We start from the raw sequence: 27,996 nt of genomic DNA, 5'->3' as shown, positions 1-27,996 counted from the left end.
CGTGACCCCGTGGAGACGCGACGCCGGAGGACAGCCTCCTCGATGCCTTCAGGAGTGGGGAGCGAAAGGACCCATTCATGCTCCGAGCCCTCCGTCAGTCAGACGCTACGGACACCGCTCACTCGCCTTTTTCACCGCCGTCCCCTGACGTCGTGCGTTTGACTCGGGCACCTGTCCGGAGTTTCCAGCGGGACGTCCGCGCCCTCATTCCGGTACCGCCGGTCGGACTGCGCGCGTCATGGGCGACGCTCGGCTCGCCGCCGCCTGCACCTGAGAGCTCCGTGGATCTGGATCACGACTTTCTATAAGAAGAGCACGACTTTGGTTCTGTCGCTTCGCAAAGAAACCTTCGTCCGTCACCGGGAACTGTCTGCCAGGAACCGCACTCCCTGAATTTGGGCGCAGCGTTTGGACCTCGGTTCCGCTGACAGGATGGGCTCCGCCGAGCTCTTCACATCGGTTCTGGTCATTGTGTGTTGTTTGCCGCTCGTAAATGGTAAGAATTCCTTCATGCTTAAGCGGTTTATGCACATAGTGTGGTTTTAACTGACTTTAATTAGAAAAACTGTTTTTATATTTAAACTTTTAAACCTTATTTCCCTTTTGAATAAATGTATGAAATGTCTTGGACAGCCGGTGTTTGAAAGCGTAACACTTAAAAAACATGTTATGTTTTGTGTTTAAACCACTGCACAAAGTTTAATTTGTATTTTGGGGAACAAGTGTGAACAAGAGGGGAACACATGCAATTCTCATATCAGCCGGTAGAGGAAGTCTTGTTCTGTTACAATTCAGTGACGTCTTAATAAAATGTGACGACTTCAACTGGTAAATGTAACAAATAGGCAGATTGTCCATTATCATTTGAAGTAATCTTTTTAATCCACTCCTAGTCATGTTCACTGGTCTTTGTTATTATAAATAAATTTCCTAAGTTAATCCTAATATGCAACAGCTGTATTCCAGCAATGGTTATTTATGAGTGAACGGGATTAAATATGAAAGATTAGCTTCATTGTCTCAATCTCAGTAAAACAACACATTGTCTAAAAGGTGGATGTTCCTGTGTTTAGTGCCAGGTCCAGTGTGTCAGAGATACACACTAAGTCTTCCTTGCCATTTCTAAATAAACAGCACGTCCAAACAAAGGAAATACCGCTCGCGTTCACCCCCTTTCCACCACCACACACACACTCATGCGTAATTTCAGTCCGTGAAGCTTTGTCTGGTGTTTTGAAGTAGATTTCCTTCACTGTCCACACACAAAGCGTGGGAAAGACACAAGGAGGAAGCGGACGTAGGGTTAAGAGGTAGCCTTGAATTGTTCTGGCTGGTAAAGGTCAAGGAAACGTGACATGCTACCTGCATGCAAAGATTCCTTCTTGTTGCTCCTTGTGCTCATAGTCACCTATGTCAAACCGCATCCACAAGACAATGGGGTGGAGGAAAGGAGGGTATTGTTTCTGCCCCAGAGCCACCAACTGGTAGAGCCATTAGTTACTGATGGAGCGTCAGGCTGTCTCTTGACTGGCAAACAGGGTTCAACGCTGCAAATATAATCAACCAGGAGAAGCCACCAGAATTAAAACTCATTTTATTTCTTGCTCGTGTTGCCACAGGGTCACGCTACTGACTGAAAGCATATTAGCGCTTGTCATAGACACGTTTTAACTCTCCTCAGGCCTTTATTCTAGAATTTATATTGAGTGAATTGGAAAATAGCTAATTTAATCTTCTGTTTCTTCTTATTTAAAAACAATATTAATCCTTTTGTATTGCTTTGTGCCATCACTTTGGAATAGTGGATATTTGCCTCTCGAACATTAGTGTTCCATAGTGACCTTGCGCCTGTAATAGTCTCAGGGACCGGTGTAACGGTTATAGGTGTAATGTTGTACACCATACCATACCATATACCATACTATTTGTTGCATAATACTGAATTTTGCATAAAAAAGTGAGACAAAGCTGAAGGAAGACCTTTTGGGCACTTAGTGTCCTATGGTCAAAGTTTAAAAAAACATATGAAGCTGAGAGACTGAAATATGTAATGATTCAGTCAATGAATGTGATTCATTCATTCTTCTTTTACAATAAGGACAGTGTTTCTGGAAAGGCCTAGAGGGAGTTGATGCTGTGTCTAATTCGTATTTTATTTCCTTTCCTGCTTGGATGAAGTGGAAAATAGGAGGGAAGCGTGCAGCCAAGTGCAAGATGTCTGGGTCAGCGACGACAACACGAGGAACACACGTCCGCAAGCACACACACACGTGGCTTAACAGCAGAAAGTGAAAAGTCAAGCAATGTTTAACATTACAAGTTGTTTTGTGTAGCTGTTTTAGGACGATCCAGCACTCGGTCTATAGCCATGCACCCATAGTCAGCGCTGCGTTGGCTTTGGATTTCAATTTCAAGGAGCTCCTCCGTCCCTACTCATCTTAATCTTACTTTATGGAGTAGGACACGCATCCAGGAGAGTGTGGAGCTCTAAGTAGCCTACAGTGGCCACCCAGCATGGCCAGATGTTCTTTTGGTTGGGCTTTTAGGAGGAGACGGGTGTTTTGTCTACAACCCTCTGAATGCTAATATACAGCTAATTAAAAAAAGGATTTCTCTAATTTCTCTGCAGTTGGCAAAGTGGAGGAGTTTCAGAGGGGTCTGTGTGAGAGGGTTCCTCAGGACACATAGTCAGAGTAGTGATACAGTAGCTACTTATTATAGGAGTGATTTACAGTATAGTAGCCATTATAGTGGCAGGTTTGCTTAGATTAGCAAATAGACATAAAATTGAATTGAGTTTCTTCATAGAATAAATTTGTACTTGATCTGCACCAGCTACAGCTAGTTTTTCTCATAGGCTGATCACCATTTGCGGCTGTTTTACTCCTTTCAGCATGGTCCCGTGCTGCATTGTTGCATTTACCTTGAACACAAGCAAAAGAAAAATCTCCTCTTGTTGTTTCACAATGGTGCGGAAACGTGCTCAAATGAAGTGTGCACGTTTAAAAAGAAAAGGAAAGTCCTCCCATTATCCCGAGCCCTTGAAAGGCTGTGACTTGGGGTTTCCCGTTGGTTTCAGTTACAGTGTCACCTCGTGCAGTAATAGTATTTATTATGCAATATGAAACGCACGCTGTTGGCAGCCGGCTACTGCGTCAAGGCTGGGGTCATCTCTTCTACACTTATGCCAACTCATGATATCATTATGTGCTCGTGTTCCTTCTGATTGCCAGCATGTTAGCGCTCACTGTTTAATACATTCAGCTCCTGTTGCGCTACTTCATGGGACTCTAGCTACCTAGTTGCCTTTAAGTGAACATGTTTGTTGTGAATGACATTTTTACAGTAAGTGAGCTTAAGGACAGATAAATATGATCCTGGTCTATGTCAGTAGTTGCTTAAATTATAATAACTGGCTTCAGATGTCATAATCAGTTGACTGACAACTTGTACCAGAAGTCAATCCGCCTCTTTTTCTTTCTCCTGCCTCTCTGTTGATTTCACGCCTGTTCTCTTTTTAATGGTTTTTAATGGGAACTAGCCCCAGGACTCTTTGAACCAACACAACAGGCACAGTCTGCTGGAGGAATGCAGCTGTTGCTGGGAGCTTGGAGTTTAGGGAGCCTTTCTGAGGTCAGCACCTCCATGCGATCGCTTTGAGGGTGTGGCCGCGGAGAGAAAACTGTGGGATTTATTTTTTTATGTGTTCGGCCCCTGTTGATTCATCCGTCTGTAATGTGTTACTGACAGAAATGGGGCAAAGTGGACAGTTTTAGGAGGTGAGGTCCCTCCAAGTGCAATTTGAGGACATGGTTATGTTTGTGAGGTTGTGCCTTGCCAGAATTTTTGAATTCTTTTCAAGTCACTTGAGTCAATGAATAAATATTTAGAATAAGTAAAAATGTGTGCTACAGGCAATCCATCGTTTTATTAGGTTCTTCACAGGGACATTAATAAGCTACATGAGCCTGAACAGTGGCGCTGACTTAGCACCGCTGTACTTCATGTTGTATAACACCATTGTCTGATTCTTTACTTCAAATAACTTTCCCTGTAGATTGTACCAGTGGAGGCTTGACTCAACAAAACTTGTTTTTTAGCCACAATGACAAGCTGCTCAGGGATCTGAGTCAAAAGGAGGAAACCACACACGAGATTGGGACACCTCCTGGAAAGCAGGCAGAATCACAGTGTTTCCTATGTTGAATGCCGTCAACTCTCAACACATGCAGTACAGCTGGCGGTGCAGAAAATAGAGGCCAGCCTGGAATAAAATATCTCAACCTTGAATAGTATTTTGAGTGCAAGGTCAGTAATAAATGATAGGAATACAAAAAGTGAGAACGAGAGCTCTCACCAAATAAAGGTTGAGGTTCAGAGGAAACGTACACCTGCTTTAGTTTTCTGGGATTCTAACTGATGTGACCTTATATTCTATCTAGTATTGTGTTCTTACAGCAGCTAGCCACGAAACTATGACTCAAGAGTAGATCCTATTTGATAGGATTGATATTCATTGTAACAGCGACAGATGAAGACCAGAAAGCGATGCTGTAAATGTGCGGAACATTTCGACCATCTTACCCTGTCGTCCCTGTGTGTGTGTGAATGTGCAACAGGCCGTTTGGAGAGACACTCACCTAAGCTACAGCCCTCCGGCAGTCCCATGGTTCTGCATAAGAGGGACTCGTTACATCTGAGCTGCAGGTATGTAACACATCTGACCATTTTGTTTTGCATTAAATCGCTTTCTCGCTCAGTCATCGGGGGGAATCACGAGCAGGGTGTGTTTCGCAATATCACAACTTCCTTAAACCACCCCCGCACCTCTGATCAGCCATCAGCTGATGCAAAGCCCTGCACCACAGTGACCCCCTCCCCCCCATGTTGGTCATTTTGTTAAAATTCCCTGAGAAAAAAATTGACTTCTGCAGAATCTTGCATCATTTTCCAGGCCTGCAAAGAATGCTGAGCGACTCATGTCCCTCTAGTGTGATGCTTCCCTACAAGGCCATATTTTAAGCAGCTGGGCCAAACGGCACTGTCTTGTTTTCACTAGGTCAGAGCCCGTGGTTGTTTGACCCAAACGTCTGCAGGCAAAGGCAGTGGTATGCAGGACATTTTTGATCCTCGGGGATCTCTTTAATGAGAGTTTTTAAATGGATGCTGCGTGGAAAGAATGTGTTAGCTGAGCGCATAATTCAAGAGAAACATGTTCCCATGTGAAAGTTCAAGTTATCGGACGATTCAAGACTAGCTCAAAATAAACCAAAACGGCTCATGGAGAGAAGCAGCCGCTGCCACCCTACATTAAAAAGGCTTATATGGACAGTTCAACATTTCCCAAACACTGTGAAATAGCAACTCTCAGATAATTCCTAACACTTGACAATAACACTGTGATCCTGTGTCTTCCATCAGAGGCCGTGGCCCGCTGCAGTGGACACTCGGCGATCCCCAAAGATCAAACACTTCAGAGGGGGTGAAGATAGAGCTGTGTGTCACCAGGAATCACTCTCACTCACACTGCAGCAAACTCGCAATTGCCGACTTGAATGTTAGCGACACAGGAAGATACAGTTGCAAATACACCAAGAACGGTTCCGACTACATCGCCTCCACCTATGTCTATGTTAAAGGTGAGACCTTTAGAACGCTTCTGCACCGGGCTAACAGCTGTGTTATCAGAGCTAGTGGCAATAGAAATCGGTGTAATCTTTGTCAGATTATACAGAGAGCTGGGCCATGAATGCTAATAAGAGTCCCCCTTTGAACTGAGCTGTTGCACTGTGCGTGGCTGAGAAAATGCTCAGAATAAAGACTTTCACAGAGTGATTTTCATCGCCCGGCGCCAGTGGAGGATCTGGTGTTGAACAAACCAACAAATAATGGCCCTCAAAAAATTTACCCGGATCCCTTTCAGAGTTTAGGCTGAAGTCAAGCCCTGCTGGTGTGAGACACTCACACAGACAGGGGAAGGAGTTTCTTCTTCTGGTGCTGTGTTTTCTGAGTGGGACTGCACAGGAAGCCCCGGTTACCGGTTGATTTCCTCCTCAACATATTCCCCCTGGATTCATATTGTCTCACATTACACACAGTTACAGTTACGTTTTTCCAATTTGCATGATGAAAGGCAACAGAGGGAGGATGTGTTTCTGCACTCTGCCATTAGCTGTTTACTAGATAATTTTACAGGCCTCAGTCTCAAATAATAGTTTCTTTATCAACCAAATCAATTGCTTGTCCATACAGCTATGAAAGACCCTTTGTGTTTCCATGATTTCACATTTGCCGTGTGAGGGCTGTCTGCCACCCAACACTAGCCTGATTGTCCTCTTCAAGCTCTGCTGCCTTTTCCAGTTAGAGCGATCTAATCTCTCAGTTTCTGTGCTGGATGTCCTGACACCTCTGTGATTCTTTGCCCTTGCATAATGTTCTAGACCCTCTTTTGAAAACAGCTCGCACATTTTCACAGTTATCCCTAGGGGCGCAGTGCGTGGAGCACAGCTGCCCTGCAATGCTGCTCCTGTCTGACCTGACCACTGATTTTCACGGGTGTTGTTTGTCCCTCAGATCCCGAGCAGCCGTTTGTGACTCCCTGGTATCCCAGTTCTGACATTGTGTACTTCTTTGAGCACAACAGTAGCATCATAATCCCCTGCCGCACCTCCTTTCCTGATGCTGTTGTAACACTGACATCGGTAAGTCCTTTGAATCATCTACAGTAAGTTATCTTATTGTCATCAATAAATATACTGTATGTGCCCACATGACTTTCTTTAACTCAGAACCTGAAGTAAATTATGCTTTCGTCATCTGTGCTTTTACTATTTTTCACATCCTTTATATGTAAAACCCCGTTGGCAACCAGGGACAGTGGACCTGTGTGAGGGAAACTCAGGGCCATTGAAGGGAGGGAGTCATTCTGTCTGCTTCCTATCCGAGCAGGAAGGTGCTCCAGGAGCGGAGCATCTCAGAATAGACTCTCAGGATAAATTTAGTCCCTCATTTATTACAATCATCAGGAAATGCGGCAGAAAACCAGCACAGGCTGTGTTCAGTCAAAGGAAACAACAGGTAATTTGTCATCAGGACTGTGATCTACGTCTGATCCCAGAAGAAGAAGGAGATGTGACTGGACAATTGTTACGTCAGTGATTTGTACAATTCTTGTCATCTTACTGTAAAACCCAGCATGAAACCCTGTTGACGAGGTGACAAGAGAGGTGTGCACCACTACTTTCTGTCCCAAATAGTGAGACAGTAGCTGAGGAGCATTCCTACTAATACTATCTATTACATTCTTCCTTCCTGCTCTCTTTCCTTCCTTCCTTTCACTTGCCTTCTCTCCCATTCCACATTCTGGCATGAGAACAAACAGCAGCAGGCGAATTTCTGAGTCCCTGATGTTTTGTGCTCCATTGCATAAATAGTTGCACAGATTACACTCCACAAAACAATAAAAACTAATTACTCCCACAGATGCCTGTCCCCAGCTGAGCCCAGCAGAGCATGAGTTACATGTTAAATGGAGTTGAAAGTGCCACACTTCGTTCTGTCTGGCTCAGTGATCTTTGATGATCACAAGTGTCACCAAATGCAGTACATGCTGTATATTTGGGTCCTGCTGAAACCTCTGTGCTCTTGGTTGCAGTCCCCGCTTTTACCTGAGCACATTCTAAAAAGAAGAAAATGGGATCCAATGGTGGGATTCGAAATTCCCCACATTCGAAACGCCTCCTATGGTCAAGTCACCTGTGAGACCACGGTCAACGGTCAGAGGTTCAAGTCCATGTACTTTATTCAGAAACAAAGTGAGTCTTTTGTTACTCTGACTCTACAAGCAGAATTTCTGTCTTTCACGTTTTCACTAATGTATGTTTTATTTTATTTCACAGCTCTTGTGCTTAAAAATGTGAAAATCACCCCACATCAAACCGAAGTGTTAGTTGGAGACACTCTTATCCTCAACTGTACTGGAGAGACCACCTGGAACGGAAGAATCAACTTCACGTGGGATTTTCCAAAGGAGAGAGTAAGTTAGTTATTTACTGTTAGTCCCTCACAACTGTGTGTAAACACTGTATCAAAGTCTGTATGGTGGAGTTTATGTTGCTTACTTGGACTGCAGGAAAATCGACATCATGTACACAAGACCAGAAGTGATCGTGCCAGAAATATAGTGATGAGCAAGGCTTTATTCTTGCCGAACATTTCTATGGAGGATAACGGGACGTACCGCTGCAAAGCTGAGATTGGACCCACAAAACACAAATTTGTTGAAATAACAGTCTCTGTCTTTGGTGAGTACAATATGCTTGAATGGATTAAAAGTCAAGTAATATAAGAACTTTTAAATCTTAAGCTTCTTAATTACTGTGTTATATAATTACTGAGCATGATAATTATTTTCATGTCCTTTTCACTTTGTCATTAATCTATTTTCAGAGCATCCATTCATAAATGTGTCCTATAACGGGCCTAGTTCAGTGACTGTCAGAGAAGGTAAAAATAAACTTATATTTAAGCCCAGAGTCACTGCCCTTCCACCAACAGATGTCTTAATTTGGTAAGTTAACATTTAAAGCTTGATTGGAACAGTAGCACCAAAGACAAAATCAGAGTTAAACACTCTTGTCCTATGAGTGATTATTATTGTTTATGGCATATAATGTATGCTTGTCTATGCTTATGATTTTCAGGTATAAGGATGGAATCCCCATTGGCAAGGATTCCCCCTGTTATAAAGTGTCTGGTGACAGCTTAATCATCACTCATGTGCAATCGAACAATGCTGGAATCTTTACCCTGAGCTTGGGCAACAAAGAAAAGGGCCTGTACAAGAATCTGAGCTACACTCTGTCTGTCTTAGGTAAGGTCCTGTAGTATGATCCTACATTTATGCCGACCCCGAGGAGCCTGGGCAGCGTGTCGGCTGTGCCTTTAGTCCAGTTCACTGGACGGCAGGTAGCATTTCTAGTATGAAAGGAATTTGGGTCTTGTTGATTCCCGGGCTGGAGTGACGTAGCAGGGCAGCTGTTGTTGATTACTGGGGCTCTGAAGGGGCTTTGTGCAGTGTGTAATGGCCTAGGCCCCACCCTCAACGGAGGCTCAGCCAGGAGGCAGCCTACGCTAGGCTTGTAGGCTGAGCCTACGTGCAGGAGCGTAGGCAGCCTCTTGGCAGAGCCTCCTGGCTGAGCCTCCTGGCTGAGGCTACGTGCAGGAGCGTAGGCTGCCTCTTGGCTGAGCCTACGTGCAGGAGCGTAGGCAGCCTCTTGGCAGAGCCTAATGGCTGAGCCTCCTGGCTGAGCACCTCAAAGTCTGCAGCACGTTTCTGCAGCCTCACCGTACACTGCAACACAACACATAAACATCTTGTTCTAAAAGAAAGGCGATGGGGTTTTGTAATGCATTTTATTAACACCATGAAGTATCACAAGGTTGCAAATACTGGAAAAATGTGTGTTATTCTGACATGTATTAGCTTTTTTTATACATTGGCATGAGAAAACGTTCAGACACAAACAATCTCAAGAGAGGTTCCTGCTTTCAATTAGAGAAGCATTTTAAACCATGTTTGTATGCTGTTTACAGATGTTAGATCTGTCACACTTCTCAAGATTCTAAATGTGGCGGCATATTGAACGTTACAGCTGTTCAGAATAGAGAGAATGGCAATCATTTTCTGTCTGTTACTGATTACAGTACGCATGGTTCACTCAGTCATCCAGACAGGGGGCACAGCGGGGTCAGTCTTCAGCCTACAGCCCCAGGCTGTCTGTCTAAAGGAAAACTGGTGTCAGCAGAATTTTCTTTCGGGCTGTTATTCAGGACTGTCACAACAAAGAAATACATTATGCGTTTGTCCAGTGTTCTAACCTGGGCAGGCAGCGGTTTATCTGACCTGTCGTGTGCTTCGTCCTCCCTTAATGTCTGTGTTTATCCTCTCCGTCGCAGTAAAACCAAGCATCTCAGAGGCAGAGCTGTTTGCTAAGGACGTGCAGACGTACATGTTGGGCCAACAGCATCAGCTCACCTGCACTGTTTACGGGATTCCCATGCCGAACATCACCTGGAAGTGGGAAGAGTGTAACTCAAGCTCTGCACAAAAGTGAGTGGCTTCAAAGCTGACAGGTTAATGTCCTGTATGTTTTGTCTGTTTTAGTCGGTGCGAAGCATTTATATGATTAGGCCTAAAGATAAACAGGGCAGGCACTCGGAACTAGCAATGCACATGAGACAGACATACAGGCCTCCCACCTGTAGTCCAGTGAGAGGCCTATTGAGTGAAATAGATTTTTTTTATAAAACCCTGACGCTGCAAAGTAACTGCGTCTATGCAACATTCAAGATCATATTTCATCTAGATCTTGGGGAGTTTGGAGAGGAGGAGGAAAGTGGTGTCTGAGAACAGTTTGCGGGTGAGGGAAATGTGCTTCAGCAGTACTGAAGAAAGCAGAAATACGGTGGTGTCTATCGGCAGGTTGAGAAGTTATCAGCTGTCCCTTGTTGACCGCCAAGGTCTTAGGATCAACCTTATCTCTTCTTGCCAGAACGTGGCTTTTCCTGTATGAGGTGACGCACAGCGCAGCCCTTCCTGTTGCTGTTGCTGTTTCCTCCTTTGCTTCTCTCTCTCGTCAGACGGACTGTTCCCCACCGCGGGTGGTGAAGGGTTTTGGGGGTGGGGGTGGGGGTGGGGGTCAAGTCAAGGCTTTCTCGAAGGTTGTATAACAAGGCAGACCGGCCTAGCTCTGGGCTCTGCATGGACCAGTCATCTGTCTGTGGACATGTTCTCAGACCTTCAGACAATCCATAGACAAATGTGTCACATCTATTTATGCACACACTGACAGTTCCTGATGAGCTTTGTTACATTTTGTTTTTCCTGCAGATGCATTTACAACACGTCAAACACGGTCAGCACTAACGACAGGGGAAATAACTCAGGCAACTGGATTAAGAGCATGAACACAAAAGCTGAACTGGTTAAAGAAAAAAACATGGTATGTATTTTAAGTATTATTATTAATTAAGCTGACTAATATGATCCTAAATTATTGTAATGGTCTTATATTTCATACATTTCATATTCATACTTTTAAGCAAACTCAAGTAGGTTTTCTACATTTGTCCTTAATCAACCATGGCCTCACAAAGTGGAATCAATATATTGATCAGTTTTTAGTAGACACCAAAAATATATTACAATGTCCAAAACAAGCTGTTAGAATGTGGAAACTGTAGACATCACTACACATGTCCTGTGAGGGGCTGTTTCTAAAACTCTTCACCCCAAACATAATTAAGAACAGACTTCCACTGACTAGAGCGAGTCAGCCTAAAGGATGAGGTTAAAGAAACTATTACAGATGGCTGGGTCAAATTAGCACAGATACATTGGCAGCTTCTCTGTAGGAGAAAGAATTACAATTAAAAAAAATAAAATTAAATGATGCTGAGAAATACATTAACATCACTGAGATTTAGTTCTGTCACTATTGCATAAATAAGGAAGTACCACTAATTTACAAGTGCTTGTGGTGAAACCCTGGTGCTTTATGAGTGTTAGGACTAGGGGTCAATGATAACAAACTGCAGCTTAAAAGAAGAGGGATTTGTTGGAGGTGAATTCCTCTCCCTCACCCCACATAAATCAGGTCGGCCGGTTTGTAAGAATGTAATCTAGGTTTCTGAGTGACTCCCTGGAAGAGCTGGTAGAGAGGGAGTCTGGCCGGGGCCCTAATATGAGGAAACACAAGGAGAAGGCATGGGCACAGGGGTCACAGTGATCATGGTCAGGTCACCTCTTAGGGGCTGCGCACAATCATTTGAACGATGGCTTTCAAGATTGGGTTACATCATGCTGAGTAATACCTGTAACGTAACACCGTGGGGGCGCTACCTCGGTGTGTGGAGAACTGTGACACCGTGGCGGCAAGAATTGAACAATTGAGCATTGTGAGAACAGGGATGCTTAAATTGTTTCACACACAGACAAACACACAGCTGTGAGAGTGGACACAATAGTTCCTGCAAGCCCAGGAAGTCCAGACCGGCATACACCCAGAAATGCACCCGCATCATTCCAGCGTGATGCAGTCCCCAAAACAATGTCAGTGCCACAATACCCCAAGCAACAAGCTTCACCCAACTTCACAAATTATTTTGTCCATTCAAACTATTAAATGCTGGTTTGAGCAGAATAATTATTATTATAATTAAGTGTGGCATTAAAATTGCTCTATATCAAGTCTGCTAAGTAAATGAATATGTTTCATTGTCTTTTGATTCCAATCAGACTGTAAGCACCCTGGTGATAGGAGAGGCTAGCACCTCAGGCGTGTACTCCTGTGTGGCCAGCAATGACGTGGGCACGAGCACCCTGGCGTTCCCTTTCTACGTTACTGGTAAGTGGCTGCCAGAAAACAACAGCTGAAGCATCGTCTAATCCCAACGACTTCGCTGAACTTGCTGCTGGACTTATGTTTAATTGGATGTGAATTCCATTTTGCAGCGACATATTGCGACCTGTAACAGATTGCTACAATAGCAGAGGTCTGTGCAAAGAGCATTGCGCAACAAAGAGACCAGTGGGGGGCATTAATTGAAACCATCTTCCACCGAGAGCCAAACGACGTCAGGGCAGAAGTGAGGCAAACATGTCATGAGCCAGATGAGATGAGAGCTATGATGGGAGATGTTTAAAAGTCTATTAATAGCCGCATTCCTGCTCCAGTGGCAGCAGGTCATTCCTCTCCGCTACGAGAATCCGCGTTTCTGTGTGCATCAGACAGTTTCCAAATGTCACAAAGTGATTGTTTGTTATGTAATATTAACAGGGATCAGGTTTCACTGCGCGTAGGCTTCGTTCACTTTGTAGATCACATTCCTTTGGAAGCATGATGAATAGCTTTTGGAGGCTGAGCAACGATGGTGAACCAGTAATTTAGGCTGTTCCAAGAGTTCTCTCTAAGAACTGGAGAAGTACTGTTCTCTCAGAGAATGATGGGACATCTGTAATAACAGCTGCCTTCTCTTACAGAACGCAGATTGCTATCCAGCAAACTGCATAAATAAGCCCAATGCGCTTCCCCTGGGGCCCAGATGCAGCTTAAGTCCGATTGGACGAGCGCGGCAGCGCCATGAGCAAAGTTGTCCATCGGCAACATGCTTCCAATTAACAGTGATGAAACAGGAAATAACGGCAAATTTGACGATCTTGGCCTTGTGAAGAGCCGCTCTGTGTCCAAAATGAGTCGAGCCAACAGCATACGTGTCTTTGCTTGTGTGTGTAGAACAGATGACGGGGAATCCTGCAGAATGTCATTTATTCACAAGCAGTGACAGATGTCGACCTTGTTGCTTTTATACTAGATCTCCCTACAGAAGTTACCATTGAACCTAAGACGGCAATTGAGGGGGAAAACGTGACGTTGACCTGTCGGGCAGCTCGCTACCTCTACACAGACCTGCAGTGGTTGGATGCCAGGAATAAAACCATCCGCTCCAGTGCCTCCACTCTCCACCTCGGACGATACTCCATGTCCCTTTCTCTCCAGCTTCATAAAGTCTCTCAAAACAGCACCAAAGGCTATAAGTGCCAAGCGAACAAGGCTCAGAAGGGCACTGAGCTCAAGTCGTCTCCACTCGTTGTGGATGGTACGATTGAACATTTTAGCATTTTATTGCTGACGTTTTGCGCTGATGATTTGCTGTGCAATAACAACGAGCTTTTGATGTTTCTTGTGTGTTGCAGCAAGAAGACACCCATGGCTGAGCTGGAATCTGACTAATCAGGATGTGAACTGCAGCAGCACCCTGATGCTGGCTTGCAGCGCTCATGGAATTCCTCGTCCCGATATTGTATGGTTCAAAAACAGCGTGCCAGTGACTCTGGGCCCAGGTACTTTATATTTACATTTCAACTGATTTTTACTACTGCTACTCTGCCGCGTCCCAAGGTTTTAATGCCAGACTACCGGCTTCTACCAGTTCAACTGAAGGTGTGTGTGTTATAGGCATTACAATGACGGAAGCGGGCGTTCTAACTATCGAGAGGGTGAAGAAGGATGATGAGGGTCTGTACGAGTGTGTAGCCAGCAACGTCGAGGGTTCTGCAAGAACGAGCGCTGTGGTTACTGTGCTCGGTAGGTCACGAAGGCTCTGGCTGGAGGACGGGATCTCGACCATGTGTTATGAGGCAATAAATGCAAAGGGACTGTGACCACATTGCTCTTCTCTTTCTAGGGGATGAAGGCAAAGCAAATATTGAGGTGATAATCCTGGTGAGCACGGGAGCCGCAGCCACGTTCCTATGGATCATGCTCATCCTCTTCATCCGCAAACTCAGGAAAGTGAGTCAAAACCTCCTTTGTTTTTCTAAAAAATAAACACGTTAGATGATGCTTTTCCAGCAGTGTAATCATTAGTGCAGATTCTGTTTGTGACAACAGAGACTTAGATTTAACTATTAGTTTATAGAAGCAACTAGGAACTGACTAATGCCAGTGTTTATTAAAAGGATCAATTTGGTCAATATTTACAATTTCCTAATTTCCTGACGTTTGGTAAGTGTTTATTTATGCCATGGAGAACATTGTGTGCTCATGAAAAAGGAAAGAATAATTAAACACTTTTGTGGAGTGTTTGTGGAGCAAGAATTTCAAAGGTCATTGAGAAATAGATTTCATTGTCCTCCATTTCATTGTCGTAACCATTAGATTCATATTTGTCCTGTCATCACCTTCAGCAACCAGCGCACTATAAGATGGGTCCATCGATCATCATTGACCCCGACGAGTGTCCGCTCGAGGAGCAGAATGACCTGCTTCAGTACGACAGCAGCAAATGGGAGTTCCCTCGGGACCGTTTGCGACTAGGTGAGCGCGGGCTGCAGCTCCACAAGTACAAGACACCAAGGTTTTGTTTTGGGAGAGTAAAAATAAAATTGTGTCCACTTTAGTCACAACAAGATGCTTGACCTTCTCTGAGTTTGATTTGTTTTTTTTTGTGGTTTTTATGATTCTTTTGAGCTTGTTGTGAAGCTAAAATCAGTAACCTCCCTGACGTATTTTTTTAAAAATGTTTTAGCTGTAACGTCATAATGTCAGAATTGTTATGCCATTTCAACTTTTCAACTTTATAAAAAGTTTTCTTTATGATTCGGTTACATTAAACACAATCCGTGGATAACCTGATTATTCAGACTGTGCAGATTTTTTATAACAGAAATATTTAACTTTAATCTTTGCATGGTACGCAGTGTTTTGACAGTTTCTTAGGTAACGGTTGTACCAATCAAAACCATATTAAGGTACTTGACTAGGCGTGACCTCTCTCTGCAGCTGGTGTTGAGGATCATTACTTATGAGTGACCTGTGCTGTCATCCACTCTTAAGTGAACCATAAATTCTATAGAAAAACTAGCTGGTGTTCAGCTCGCTGGCGTGCTGTTTTAATTACAGACCTATGGCCCGACTGACAGGGAATCCAGTCTGTTTGTTCTGCTGGAGGACAGGAAGTCCAAACATATTCCAACTTACCAAATGCTGACCTTTCCTTTGCCAGCAAACACTCTTGGCCACGGAGCTTTTGGGAAAGTGGTGGAGGCGTCTGCGTTTGGGATTGACAAGCTCTCCACCTGCAAGACTGTTGCGGTCAAAATGCTGAAAGGTGGGATCTACAAAAAACGTCTCGCGCGTGCATTTCTAGTTGCTTTGCATGTACATGTGGCCTCTCTAGTGTTAGGCAGAACGGCTGCCTATGGCGTTTCTGCACAAGAGGTTCAGTCAGAGGTTGAGTGGTTGCAACTCACCCATAAAAAGTGTAAGAGCAAACTGAGCAATACAAACGTGTCTGTATTTACCACACTTCAAAGGCTGTAGTATCCAGACTTGGATCTACTTCTGAGTTCTAGGAGGAATTGTTTACAAACTCATTCCAACATCGTTCCAAATATTCACAACAAACCGTAAATGCTGCCTTATGTGTGAATGATATCTATTTTTCAAAGGAATTTTGCTTTTCTTTCCATTACTAGTTAAGCAATATAGGAATTATTTATTAGTGAAGATGAATAAATATAGCTATTATTGGATTTGTTGGTCACTGCTAAACTATTAATCACATTACAGCATAAATCACAGCATTTGGGTGGAACAGAGTCTCTGGCTGTTGTTAGTCATAGGTCAGGCTTAATGGAAACCAGCAGTCTCCTCCAACTGACCACAGTTACACCGGTGGCCTTTTAAATGTTTAAGCTGCTTACTCACAAATATTGGGTTAGTTGTCGCAGCAGTTTCTCTCCCTTTCTTGTTTTCTTTTGACATCTTTAATATAAACTGTTAAGGCATCACATCATTACACAACCAACCAAAATATGGCATAAATATGACTTTGACATTTATTTTTAGAGGATCTCTTCTATTAAAAACTGTTTGACTTATTTGGCCTGAAGCAATATTGTGATTTTTTCCCCCATCAAATTTTATGAACCTTCAAAATTAAATTCCACAGTAATCGTAGTTCATGTTTTTCCTCATATTGTCTCTGTGCTTGCACTGCAGAGACAAAACAAAACAACCCAACTGAACTCAACTCAACCTATAGATGCATGTATTTTTATTGTATCCAACTAATAATGAAGGAAAGTTATATTTTGGTATTTGTTTTTCAGGCGGTGCCACATCGAATGAACGAAAGGCGCTGATGTCAGAGTTGAAGATTTTGATCCACATTGGCCATCACCTGAATGTGGTCAACCTGCTGGGAGCCTGCACGAAGCCTGGAGGTGAGGGGGAAGTTATGAGGGTTATTATTGTAACATTCCACATGTTCACAATGTCCCTGCTTTGAGCCCTGTTAGGGACCTTCATTGCATGCCATGTATTCTGGTAATCAGATATAAAATAGAAGTCATAGAAAAAGCTTATTTATTTACTCGCTTTCATCTTCAACCTTATCACATTTAACAATGTCACAATAGTCATTAAATCATACCCTGTGAACAGGACCATTGATGATGATAGTGGAGTTCTGCAAATATGGGAACTTGTCCAACTATTTAAGAAGCAAGAGAGATGACTTCATTGTCTACAAGGTGAGAAGCCTTTTAGCACTTTTGCATTGTTGTTTAATTTGTAAGTTTGATCTTCGTGTGAATGTTCCGGCAACCAAAAGCAGAAAGAACGACGCGTATCACCATTAGCATTCAACCCTATCTCATTCGACGTAACGCGTGTCCTCGCCAGAGACAGGATGGCAAGGTGGTGTCGTCAGGTTCGTCCTGCGAGCTGAGTGAGCTGATGAAACGCCGCCTGGAGAGCGTGGCCAGCACCGGAAGCTCAGCCAGCTCTGGCTTCGTCGAAGATAAGAGCTATTGCGACTCAGAGGAAGAGGAAGAAGGTAAAGGCCAGTCTTGCTTTGCTTCACTTCCCTCACTGCTCCCCCGTCTGTGTGTCCCTCCTGCTGTCTCCCTCCTCCCCCTTTCTCTCACCTTTGCCCCACCTCTCTTGACCAGGAATGAAAGCTCCCCTCAGATTGTTTTGCAGCCTGGGTCTGATGGGACGTTTCCTCCTCCTGTTCTGCAGTACAATCAGTGCAGCAGGAGCCACTGTCACCCTGCTGTGTCTGGGGAGGGGTCTGTTTGTTTCCTGTCCCAAGCCCAGTGTTGCACTGCTCTTGGTCTCCAGCTCAGGCCCGGCACGTCTTCCATGTTTCTCTTGATGTGTTATTTCTGGTCTGATAAGCTGTTTACTCAGGTGGACGTTTAGAAGAGCTTGTGAGTTCCTCTGTCAGACCCCCAACCGGCACATTAGGCCTATAACCAAACACTTCACCTGACATATGAAAGAGAGGAGGAAATGTAATTTGTTTTTATGTCTCGCATGTGAAGGATGTTTTAAAGACACATAGTGTAGGAGGAGACATGTACGTGACAGGATGAATGGGTCCGATGATGTGTGGCTGTCTGGGACTTTACATTTGGAGTTTCCCCATGAGAGCGCTCAGTGTCTCATCCTGTCTGATTTATGTGACAGGTGTAGAAATCTGCTGATGGTAGTTCAACGTTTAAAAGAAGGACCGAGTGAGCAAGAAGTCACTGCATATGTATATGTTAAGTATGAACAAATGTTACATTGTTTTGTTTCAGAATCAGAGGATTTATATAAAAGAGTTCTGACGCTGGAAGATTTGATCTGCTACAGTTTCCAAGTGGCCAAAGGCATGGAGTTCTTGGCTTCACGCAAGGTACCGTTCTTTCAGAAATGTATATGTATTCAAATATTTATATGTATGTATATAATATACAACACGTTCACACATTCTGTTGTTTAGCCCTCCCCTTCTCACTAGTGTCTAAACAGTTAAGGGAGCAAATTACACTGAAAAATTCTGCTCTGGATGCATACATATATATATAAATATAACTAAAAGCTTCCAGTATTTTTGAGTGTACTACTACTTTATGAAATGTAGGAGCACAAGACACTGTGCTTTTTTAAGTCATTCATAAGTTCGGGGAGACAGGATGGGATTCCATTGTATTGTTGTTGATGACTTGACCATGTGTTGCTTTGTCCTCATTCATTCCATAATGGAACAAGGAGTAGAAATGTAAACATAGTAGCACAAACTAAAACGTGTTAATATCCCACTGAATGGGATTTGTTTTCTTCCTTGTTTTATTCATTAGTGCATCCACCGTGATTTGGCGGCGCGAAACATCCTGCTGTCTGAGAACAACGTCGTGAAGATCTGTGATTTTGGACTTGCCAGAGACATCTACAAAGATCCTGACTATGTTCGCAAGGGAGATGTACGTTAGTAGTCAATCACGTACACGCGGCGTACACATCAGTCAGATGAATCACTGAATTGGGTCTTGTCCCTGTGCTGTGAACAGGCCCGGCTGCCACTCAAGTGGATGGCCCCCGAGGCTATTTTTGACAAGGTCTACACCACTCAGAGCGACGTTTGGTCTTTCGGCGTTCTCATGTGGGAGATCTTCTCTCTGGGTAAGTCTCAGCACTGTACAGTTAATGAAGGTCATGGTGCTCTGTGTTTATCTTGCGTCTCAGTTGTTGAATGGGCCGTGTGATCAGAGATCCTCGGTGAGAAGGGAGCTCGGGATCACTGGGCTCCCTAGGTGCCCCCGAGCTCCTCGGCCTCGCCAGATGCACTGGGCAATAACTGTCTCCTTCCATTGTTTATCCGCGCCCTGGGACAAAGGGCCTGGGCTTGCATTGTCCGCCCTAGAAAACGGCTTCTCTGCCACTTGTGGAAAAAGCATTAGCGTAGTTAGATGTTTTGTATGGGCACAGGTCATTAAAACTGCAGAGCACCTCCTACTTAGCCGTCCCTTTCTTCCCAGATGGCAACACAGGCTGACTGTAACCAAGCAGCCGGGGCTGCGTAAAAGCGTGCCCCCTGCTGTGAAGCCACCGCAGCCTGTAACGCGGCGTTGTGTGTGTGCACCGCGGCACACACCTTAACACATGCTCCCATAGCGGGGCTCAGCGTGAAATAGTGTATGTTCATGTGTCACCATGGGATGCAGAGCGAGGATGCTGTAGCTGTGAGAAAAAGCAGAGAACCAAAGAAATGTATCGCCAAAGAGAGTGTGTCAAATAGTTTATTGTTTTAATTGTTAAACACACTGTCATCATTATGACATGTTCCCTTTTTTCATCTTCCTATTTTCCTCGGTCTCTTCTCGACTCCTGACACATTCTCACCTCTGCTTTCATTGAAGAAACACTTAAACATCTGGGTGGTGTTAGTCCGGCCTCAAAAAATAAACCAGGAAACAAGGATACAAAATGACCAAGAAAAATGGCAAAGGCAAAGAAGGGAGCTTTGCAACCTGATAATGTTTGAGGATCAGACGTTTTAGCGAAACCCAAGAGTGTTTTTCTAATCGCTCTGTGAACCACAAGTGTGTGAGTTCAAAAAGAGAGTCAAACCTGCACAGCCCTGATCAAACCATACACCATTACTGATGCATACATCATGTAGGATTTATTTATTGTGTGTCATGTTCGCCAGCATGTTTCAGGCCCCCCTTGTTTACACCCTCGCTGCCATATTGTGGTGCTTGGCTGCGCTTTTACATCTTCACCAACTGGGTGAAAGGTCGCGCTTCATAAATAGCACTGTGCTTTTTGTAATTGTGTAAGATTTACTGCTTGAGAGTTCATGTTCTAAGCGGAGTCTGTGGTTCCTCTGTGGATTTGGGTAGCCACAAAAACAAGAAGACGGGAACTTGTAATGATTATATGGACTGAGGGTGTGTTTTGCAAAATGGATATTAAGACAAGTGGTTTCAGTACATGACCGAGCGCGAAGTTGCCTTTGGCTCCACCTTTAAACTTTATCAATAACATCACACATCACATGGAAAGTAAATAAAATGTGGTCCCTTTAGGTTAATGCATGATAAACCTGACAGATTCTCAACCCGGCAGTCCAACTCAAACATTAAACAAAGCATTACACATTTACTGCAAGCGCAGAAGGGCCTGATGTTACATCATCGATCATTTTAGAACACAAAATGCTCATACTGTTTAGCGGTTGGAATGTGGAAGGTTTTGGTGCGAGTTTGGTTTCTAATGATGGCCGGAGCCGTTCCGTGCGCATGTTTCCTGCAGGCCATCAGTCCACAGTGCTCTGGACTTCATTACCACTCACATAGTTCTGAAAAGTGCAACATACTGTGCATCATACAGCATAACACATGTCACAACTGTCCTCCTTTCCTCTCCCAGGTGCCTCCCCTTATCCCGGTGTCCAAATTGATGAAGAGTTCTGCTGCAGGCTGAAAGAGGGGACCAGGATGAGAGCACCAGAATATTCTTCCTGTGAGATGTAAGAACGATTAAAGTTCAGCGTTCCTCTACAACATAAGTTGGAACTGCCTTTTCTCTCATATTGTATCTATCTAAACAGCAAACAGTCTCCCATACAGTATGTATATACAGTGTAGATGCTCTGTCTTTGTGGTTGCACCAGGTCAGGGGTGTCTGATAAGAACCACAGACAACCCTGGTCCGAATATTGCTGGAGGAAACGTTAGTTAGTGATTAGCTCTGCTGTGTTGAAACGTTAGCTAATAATTAGCTCTGCCGTGGAGAGCTGGATGCTTTTAAGGGTTTTCTGACTGACGTGGCACAAATGCGACCGAGCACCACGTTCTCCCAGTCAGGAGATCTCAGTGATAACATCAGCGGGGGTGCAGCGATATCGTATGCAGCTAACTTTTTTTGGGGGGTCATTTCTGGCTCTTTTATCCTGAGGTATGTACAGCTGATGCCGAGCCATCAGAGATCACAGTCTGACCTCTATGACAGAGTCTCACCAAAACACATGTGCATACATCGTGTCTGGTTTTCATTTGAAATGACGCACGCAGTCAAAGCCTGCAATTCATATTTGTTTTTTAAGCATATTGCTGCACTTCTATAGTGATATCATTTTTAGTTCGCTTTTGCCAAGTGAAGCTGCCTGAATGAGTTTGTCACCCTTGCAGAAGAGATTGTGATTAACGTTATACGCAGAACTACAGTTTTTCGTTGGAGCAGAAGTTCTGTAGACGCAGACCCAGCGGTGCCAACAGTCGCTCGCATTCCACGGCAGTCCAAGCCGTCGGCTGATTACAGCAGAGTTGCCAAATTATGTGCCTTGTATGTTTAAGGGTTGTGAGGCCTGCGTTTAATTTAGAGCCAAGATAGAAGCTTCTGATAGAGGTTTAAGCTGAATGCAGAGAAATGCAGTGAGAGTCAAAGGGCTGAATGCCACTAATCTGATGGAGAGGTCTGCAGCCTCAGTTCCGTGAGCCCAGGTTTTGACACCTTGACCCTCGCTCCTCACGCAGGAATGATGAAAAGCACATGAGCTTGAGGTCGACGTTGAGCAATTAATTTGTTGTTCACTGTGGTTCCTCAGTAATGTCCTCCGCTGCCTGTTAGTGTGATGCACTGCTGAGGAATTCAGCGGATGCTCCTCAGAGAGCAGGAGGACAATAAATAGGATGCTCACTTCCCATCTTACTACATCTGCCCAACCGGACAAAGTAACTCAGGGCTACAGAACCCCCCCGCCCCCCCGCCTCTACTCACAGGACCCAAAAAACAGAAACACCACATTCCATCAAGACCCCAACATGTGGGGACAGGCTATTTATTCTCATTACGGACCAGCCAGGAAATGTGGTTTAAATTGTGTAGTCATACAATGCATCTACTTCCTCCTTCAGTGATATGCATAAAGGCTGTGATCATGCACCCCACATCCTGTCACTGTGAGGAGGGATACCACCTGGTCAAGTATGGTCTGCCTTCATTAACGTGGGAATCACTGTTGTTTCTTTTGGAGTTTGGGCCCAGAGAGCAGCAGAGAATACAGCAGTAACCCAGCGTATGCTTTCAAAAGGAGATTGATCCCTGAAGGGAGTCACAATCGTATTTACATAAAACTTTAGATTTCTTTAGGGAACGCTGCGGTTCCGCAGTACAAACAGCACCAGGATCCATCATCAACTGATCCCAATCAGTAACAGACTGTGAACGTAATTTAAACAGGAGTTGCGGTGCTGTGTTTCCAAATTCCTACATAAAATGAGACAGACCACGGCGGAGGAGAGGGTGAGACCCGTGTAAAAGCCCTGAGTCCTCCACGCTGACAGCCTGTCAGGCCTGACGGAGGCGTCGTGCAATAACAGGCCTCGATACTCGACGCCAGGCCAGAATCAGATACAGCCCCAGATCCTCAGGATCTGGGGCTGTATCCACCTGAAAATAGTTAGATGTGGTCGTTAAACGTGGAGAGGAGCTTTGTTGAAGAGGAGGAGACAAAGGAGGATCAGTTCCACATCAGCACAAATAGTGACATTTGACATTAACCCGTGTGTGTGTGTGTGTGTGTGTGTGTGTGTGTGTGTGTGTGTGTGTGTGTGTGTGTGTGCGCGTGTGCGTGTGTGTGCGTGTGTGTGTGTCCTTCTTGCTCTTGCAGATATCAAACCATGTTGGACTGCTGGCATGGGGAGCCACAGGAGCGGCCCACCTTCACCGAGCTGGTGGAGAGGCTGGGGGACCTGCTTCAGGCCAGCGTGCAACAGGTAGGAGCGGACTGCTGCAAAGACACACGGCTGTATATTGTCTGTGGATGTAATAACAGATAAGGACAGGACCGCAGCTTTAAATAACGAGCGCGTGAAAGCGATCTTTATGAGAACAAACGCAGGCTGAGCAGTGCAGGGGCTGGATTCCCATTAATAAAGCTACTGTTACGGTGCAGAAAGGCTGCAGACGGGCTCTGACTTCATGATGATTCTACTGCATTTGTTATCTGTGACCTTAATCTCTCTGGCTGCTCGCCACTTGGTGTGTGTTTGAGTAACACGCGCCAAACACTGACCTGCTTAGGGCGCTCATCCCTTTATAATTCACATCGTATCTTTTAGGAGGGGAAGCATTACATACCCATCAACACCGCGCTGCTGGATAAGACAGGAGACCCGTGCACCGCAGAGCCGTCAGAGGAGACGCCCGCGCGCCCCGTCTCCCACCGTGACTCAGGAACCTGGTGAGAACAAGTATTTAGTGGCTGAAATATTCAATTCAGGCCTCTGTTTGAGAAGCGGCCTTTTTAATGTCATGTTATTAGTACTAATGAAGCAATATAAAAAGCAAGCCAAGCATTTTCATCTTCATGTTTTTATTGTTACCCACCTTCACTTCAAAGCAGCATTTTTCTACGTAGAGTTACACATTGACATGAACTTAAGCTGAGGAAATCCATCACCTTATCTTCAGAACATGTCCACCGCATGCTTAAAGGCAAACAGGATCGCGTCTGTTTTGCAAAGGAAACACGTAATTGATTTTCCCACTTTGCCCTGAAAAATATCTGAAAGTTATTGTTCGACTGCGCTTAGACTAAACTTCGCCAGCAGAACGTTTGGGTTCTGCCTTGAAGACAATGAGAGCCGTGATTAACACATGATAAGAAATCTACACAAGGCAGCCCGACAACCGGAGACTCTTTAGTAGAAGGTGGCTCATGAGGTATTTCCCCAGAAAAACAGAGCCAACGTCAAGATTCATGTCTTCTTAAAACAATATTTGTAAAGTGTTAAGTTTATAAGGTGGTGAAAGTGCGTAAGTGTTGAAAGGACAATCATCCCTTAAGCTATTAATAAAACAGCGTCCTAAAGTTTTAACGTAAATAAGATGCTGGACATGAGATTGAGTTGCTGTGGTTTTGGTGGCGGACCATTGGCCTCCGGTGTATTAACACGCTTCTCTGTCCATAAACATTTCACGGGATGTTGGAATGTGATCCTGGAAATATTTCTGTTCGCCAGGAACATCAAGATCCGCCCGGCCAGCGTGAAAACGTTCAGCGAGGTCGCCGTGGAGACCGGGACAGATGACAAGCATGGGGTGAGGCGTTCATTGTCAGTCCAAGAGCAGCAGCTAAAATCTGACATTTAGAGTTGATTCAGACCTCATCATCAATCATTCAGCGCTTTATTGCCTAAAGATGAACATATGTTTGTATAAATAACTCTAAAACAAATACATGTTTGGTAACTAACGGCTTGATGGAATGTGGGGTTTTATGTGTCTGCTCCCTGTTTGTCTCCATCTTTATCAGGGGGGTCACTCAGACAGTGGGATGGGCCTCTCCTCCGACAACATGAAGACACTGAAGCGCCTTGAATCGCTGGCCAGCCGACCTCTCAGCATCATGGCTCTGGCGTATGTACACTACACCAACAGCACTGCAGCACATGCCCTGCACGCACGCACACACGCACACGCACGCACACACACACACACACACACACACACACACACGCACGCACACACACGCGCACACACACACAGACGCACACAAGCACGCACACACACACACACACACACACACACTGGTGCACACCTCAAAGTACTTGCTAGAACACCCACCCGCTGTGCTGGAATGTAGCCTCTATAACTGACATACAGCACATGAGATTCCTTTAGCGCCTAGCTCCCCCTTTTTTCTGAAGAAGTCATGTGTGAGACATGATAAAACAAAGGACATGTGGAGGGCAAAGTGCGAAGGAGTGTGTGCGCGTCACTTGATGTGGCTGTTAGAGCACGCACTAAAATAACATTATTTGTTTCTACCAAAGGTTCTGAATGAGACGACTCCAGAATTAACTGATGACTAATCAACCTTTTGTAATGCAACACTAAGTAACTCCACACAATCTGTGTGTGACCTATGAATACCTTAATGGTTTTAAGATGTGGGTCTTGTGAGAGCAAGTCTATAAAACCTTTATAAATAACTGCAGTGTCTTCTCAACTCTCACTATAAGAGGGTTCCCAAAATTTGCACGTATCACGGTTTAAATGTAAATGATTTATGTGTCATTAGTCCCCAGCGTAGCAGAAACAAGCAGCCCAGGCATTCAGAGAATGAACTACGCATATATTAAAAGAAGAACGTGCAGACACTCAGTCATCCACCCTTGAACTCAGAGGGGTTTTAATAAGGTGTTAGCATCAATGCTGGCTTTGCTTTTAGCAGATGTCCACCTGTCGCTTTGTCTGGCTCCACTTCCATTCTAACCTGGAAATTCCTTCCATGCTGTGTGTAAAGTCAGAGAGCCCATTGGATATAGATGTTAAGTCCTTTGAGTCAATGAAACAACTTTAACATTAAAATAGATGGCTGTCTTCATTTCAGATTTTAAAAAAAACACGACTCAAATAATGATTGTTGTGATAAACCTTTTTACTTAGTTTGCCACTTTGTAGCCTGACTCATTACTGTCCTGTTGCCTGATTACTCATTGTGTCCCCACCTTGTGCCTGGCATCGTTGAGTCAACACAAGGCCATTGTCCTGGTAATGTCGATGCCCAGTTTAACAGGTAGTTATTCATCAGGACAACATTCCACTACAGCAGTGTCACTTTCCCCCACTGGGCTCTGACCCTTTCACCTTGAAAGAGAGGTTCTGGAAACCCATAACAACCAGAAAACAAGGGCCAATTACTCAGAGCCTGGGCATCACATCAAGCAGGAAAGCTCAGGCTGATTGGATATATGATAGAAGCAATGTGGGAGTAGCGTTATTTATTTTGTGTTAAGATCAGCACGTCTTTGTGTTTGCAGGATGAAGGCGGTGAGTAAGAGTAAGGAGTCGGTGCTGGGCGACACAGAGAAGGAGAGATACCCAGCCACCGTCGCGCCCCTGGACTTAAGCATCAAAGACCCCACTCTGGATGACTCCGCGTCAGATGCCGGTCTGGAGTGTCACAGCCCACCGCCTGACTACAACTATGTGGTGCGCTACTCCACCCCTCCCGTGTAGCCTCCCGCTCCCGGAGCCTCCGCTGGTTTTGACTTTTGCCTCCAGACAGTATCGCTTCAACGTTGGAAAGGACAACAAACGAGATTCCCTCTGACAATGCTCTGAAACGAGTCCTGAATCTACTCGGGCGTAGCTTCTGCCCCCTCCCACTTCCAGACCACCTGCTGTGCTACTAGAGGAAACCTGAGGCTGTTGATGGCGGTGTTCAGACTGATGTTAATGCTGCTGGTTGATCCCAAAGTCACTGTGATAATCAAACAGATCAAAACAGGCTCAGGTATTTCTTTGATCTACTGTGAAATCAAACCACAATGATTCCGACTTCCACAGATCTGAACTAGGAACGAGACTATATTTTTATGGAAACGCAAACTAGTGAAAGATACTGCAGATAAAAATTATATTTTTATGATATACTTTGAAATGTAATTTTATGAGTCACAAAATTACCAACTTAGTAACTCAGGTTGACCCAGAAACAGAGGGGAGGTTTTTAGCGTCACGGGAAGTCACGGGCTAATGAAGGAAACAGGGTAGAGCCAAGAGTGAGAGCAGCTTCAGCTCAAGCATGAAAGCATTTAAGTGAGGAGCTACTATTTGTGGCGATTATTAAAACAGGAAGGACGCCACACGTGTTTGTTTTGTTGTGCACAAGTTCACTCAGAAACATTAAATTATAGCAGGATTTCATGCAAACAGCTATTAACATAAAAGGTTTATTTATTCCATTTGTAAACACTGCCGTGTAGTAACGCTCCTCTGCTGCTTCATTTAGACTCATATTTATGCTTTAGTGCGGACCTCCACACCTGTGCTCTGTTTGCGCTGCTGTATTCACTGATAGTAAAGCTGAACGGATGTTCTTGCGCTGGGCCGTGTTTGTGGAGCTCCTCCGCCCTTCGTCTCGCGTTGGGTGAAGTCAGTGAAGATTGCAGGGCAGTCTGCTTGTTTTTATTCCTATCACTGTAGTAAAGGAAGTACTGTGGCTCGAAGCGTAACTCACGCTCCTAGGTTGCTGTAAACACACCTTATACTCTTAGTTTGTACCTGTAAGCCACTAAAACTGTATTTACCAGTAAGTGAACTGTGGTCAGTCAGAATTTTGATGTGGACAGGAAGCCGTTATGCACTGTTACTTTATATCACCCATACTGTTTGTATTATTATGTGAAAGCTATATTATTGTGTCTGTGTGTCAGACATTCCTGGGTTTGTTTTGTTATTTAACATTTATTTTGTGAAGGAAAGTAACATTTTCAGTATTTGTTATACTATTTCTTGCCAAACTAACATCTCCATGTTTGCTATTAAGCTCGGTTTATCAGTTAATCACTGTAGTTAGTACTGTTATAATCAGCATCAAACGTTACCAACAATGTGTTTTTATTCATTATTCATCCTCTGCTCTTGTTCATTCGGTTCATGTAGTTTAATATTGCTTGTAATGAAAGTACTGTTCCCTGTAGTAAATGAATGAATAAAGGTCTATATATTTATACATTACATGTAGTCGTGACTCAGTGCTTCAACATTCAAGGCTTCAGAAACGCTCATGCTGTGATTTGGCTATTTGACTATTATCGAATAGATTATTTTATGTTGTGCAGATGTTCATTCCCACACGTCTGGT

At 44.4% G+C, this 27,996-nt stretch overlaps 1 protein-coding gene across 1 annotated transcript; it reads left to right on the top strand.

Annotated features, from left to right (window-relative positions):
* Positions 1–47: 47 nt before the first annotated feature.
* Positions 48–27,869, top strand: kdrl (kinase insert domain receptor like). Its single transcript, XM_029164445.3, has 30 exons — positions 48–496; positions 4,620–4,707; positions 5,422–5,639; positions 6,574–6,701; positions 7,655–7,814; positions 7,899–8,035; positions 8,132–8,303; positions 8,449–8,569; positions 8,703–8,872; positions 9,958–10,111; positions 10,892–11,003; positions 12,299–12,407; positions 13,375–13,659; positions 13,757–13,903; positions 14,019–14,147; positions 14,248–14,354; positions 14,750–14,879; positions 15,568–15,672; positions 16,676–16,789; positions 17,010–17,098; positions 17,250–17,403; positions 18,152–18,249; positions 18,695–18,817; positions 18,905–19,016; positions 20,769–20,868; positions 23,011–23,116; positions 23,462–23,583; positions 24,365–24,443; positions 24,658–24,761; positions 26,168–27,869. Exons 1-30 carry the CDS (start codon positions 433–435, stop codon positions 26,364–26,366), a joined length of 3,936 nt encoding a protein of 1,311 aa, XP_029020278.1. The 5' UTR covers positions 48–432; the 3' UTR covers positions 26,367–27,869.
* Positions 27,870–27,996: the final 127 nt, after the last annotated feature.

This window comes from Betta splendens, chromosome 10 (genome assembly GCF_900634795.4).
Source record: "Betta splendens chromosome 10, fBetSpl5.4, whole genome shotgun sequence".
In the NCBI taxonomy this organism is placed as follows: domain Eukaryota; kingdom Metazoa; phylum Chordata; class Actinopteri; order Anabantiformes; family Osphronemidae; genus Betta; species Betta splendens.
The sequence above is the reverse complement of the archived record's forward strand: the minus strand, read 5'-3'. Positions and strand labels throughout refer to the sequence as shown.

What these genes read in the sequence shown, in the direction of transcription:
- kdrl (XM_029164445.3), top strand. Translation starts at nt 433, where the DNA reads ATGGGCTCCGCCGAGCTCTTCACATCGGTTCTGGTCATTGTGTGTTGT. An exon ending in TCGTTACATCTGAGCTGCAG is followed by an intron (nt 4,708 to 5,421) that starts GTATGTAACACA and finishes GTCTTCCATCAG; the next exon opens with AGGCCGTGGCCCGCTGCAGT. An exon ending in GTGGGAGATCTTCTCTCTGG is followed by an intron (nt 19,017 to 20,768) that starts GTAAGTCTCAGC and finishes TTCCTCTCCCAG; the next exon opens with GTGCCTCCCCTTATCCCGGT.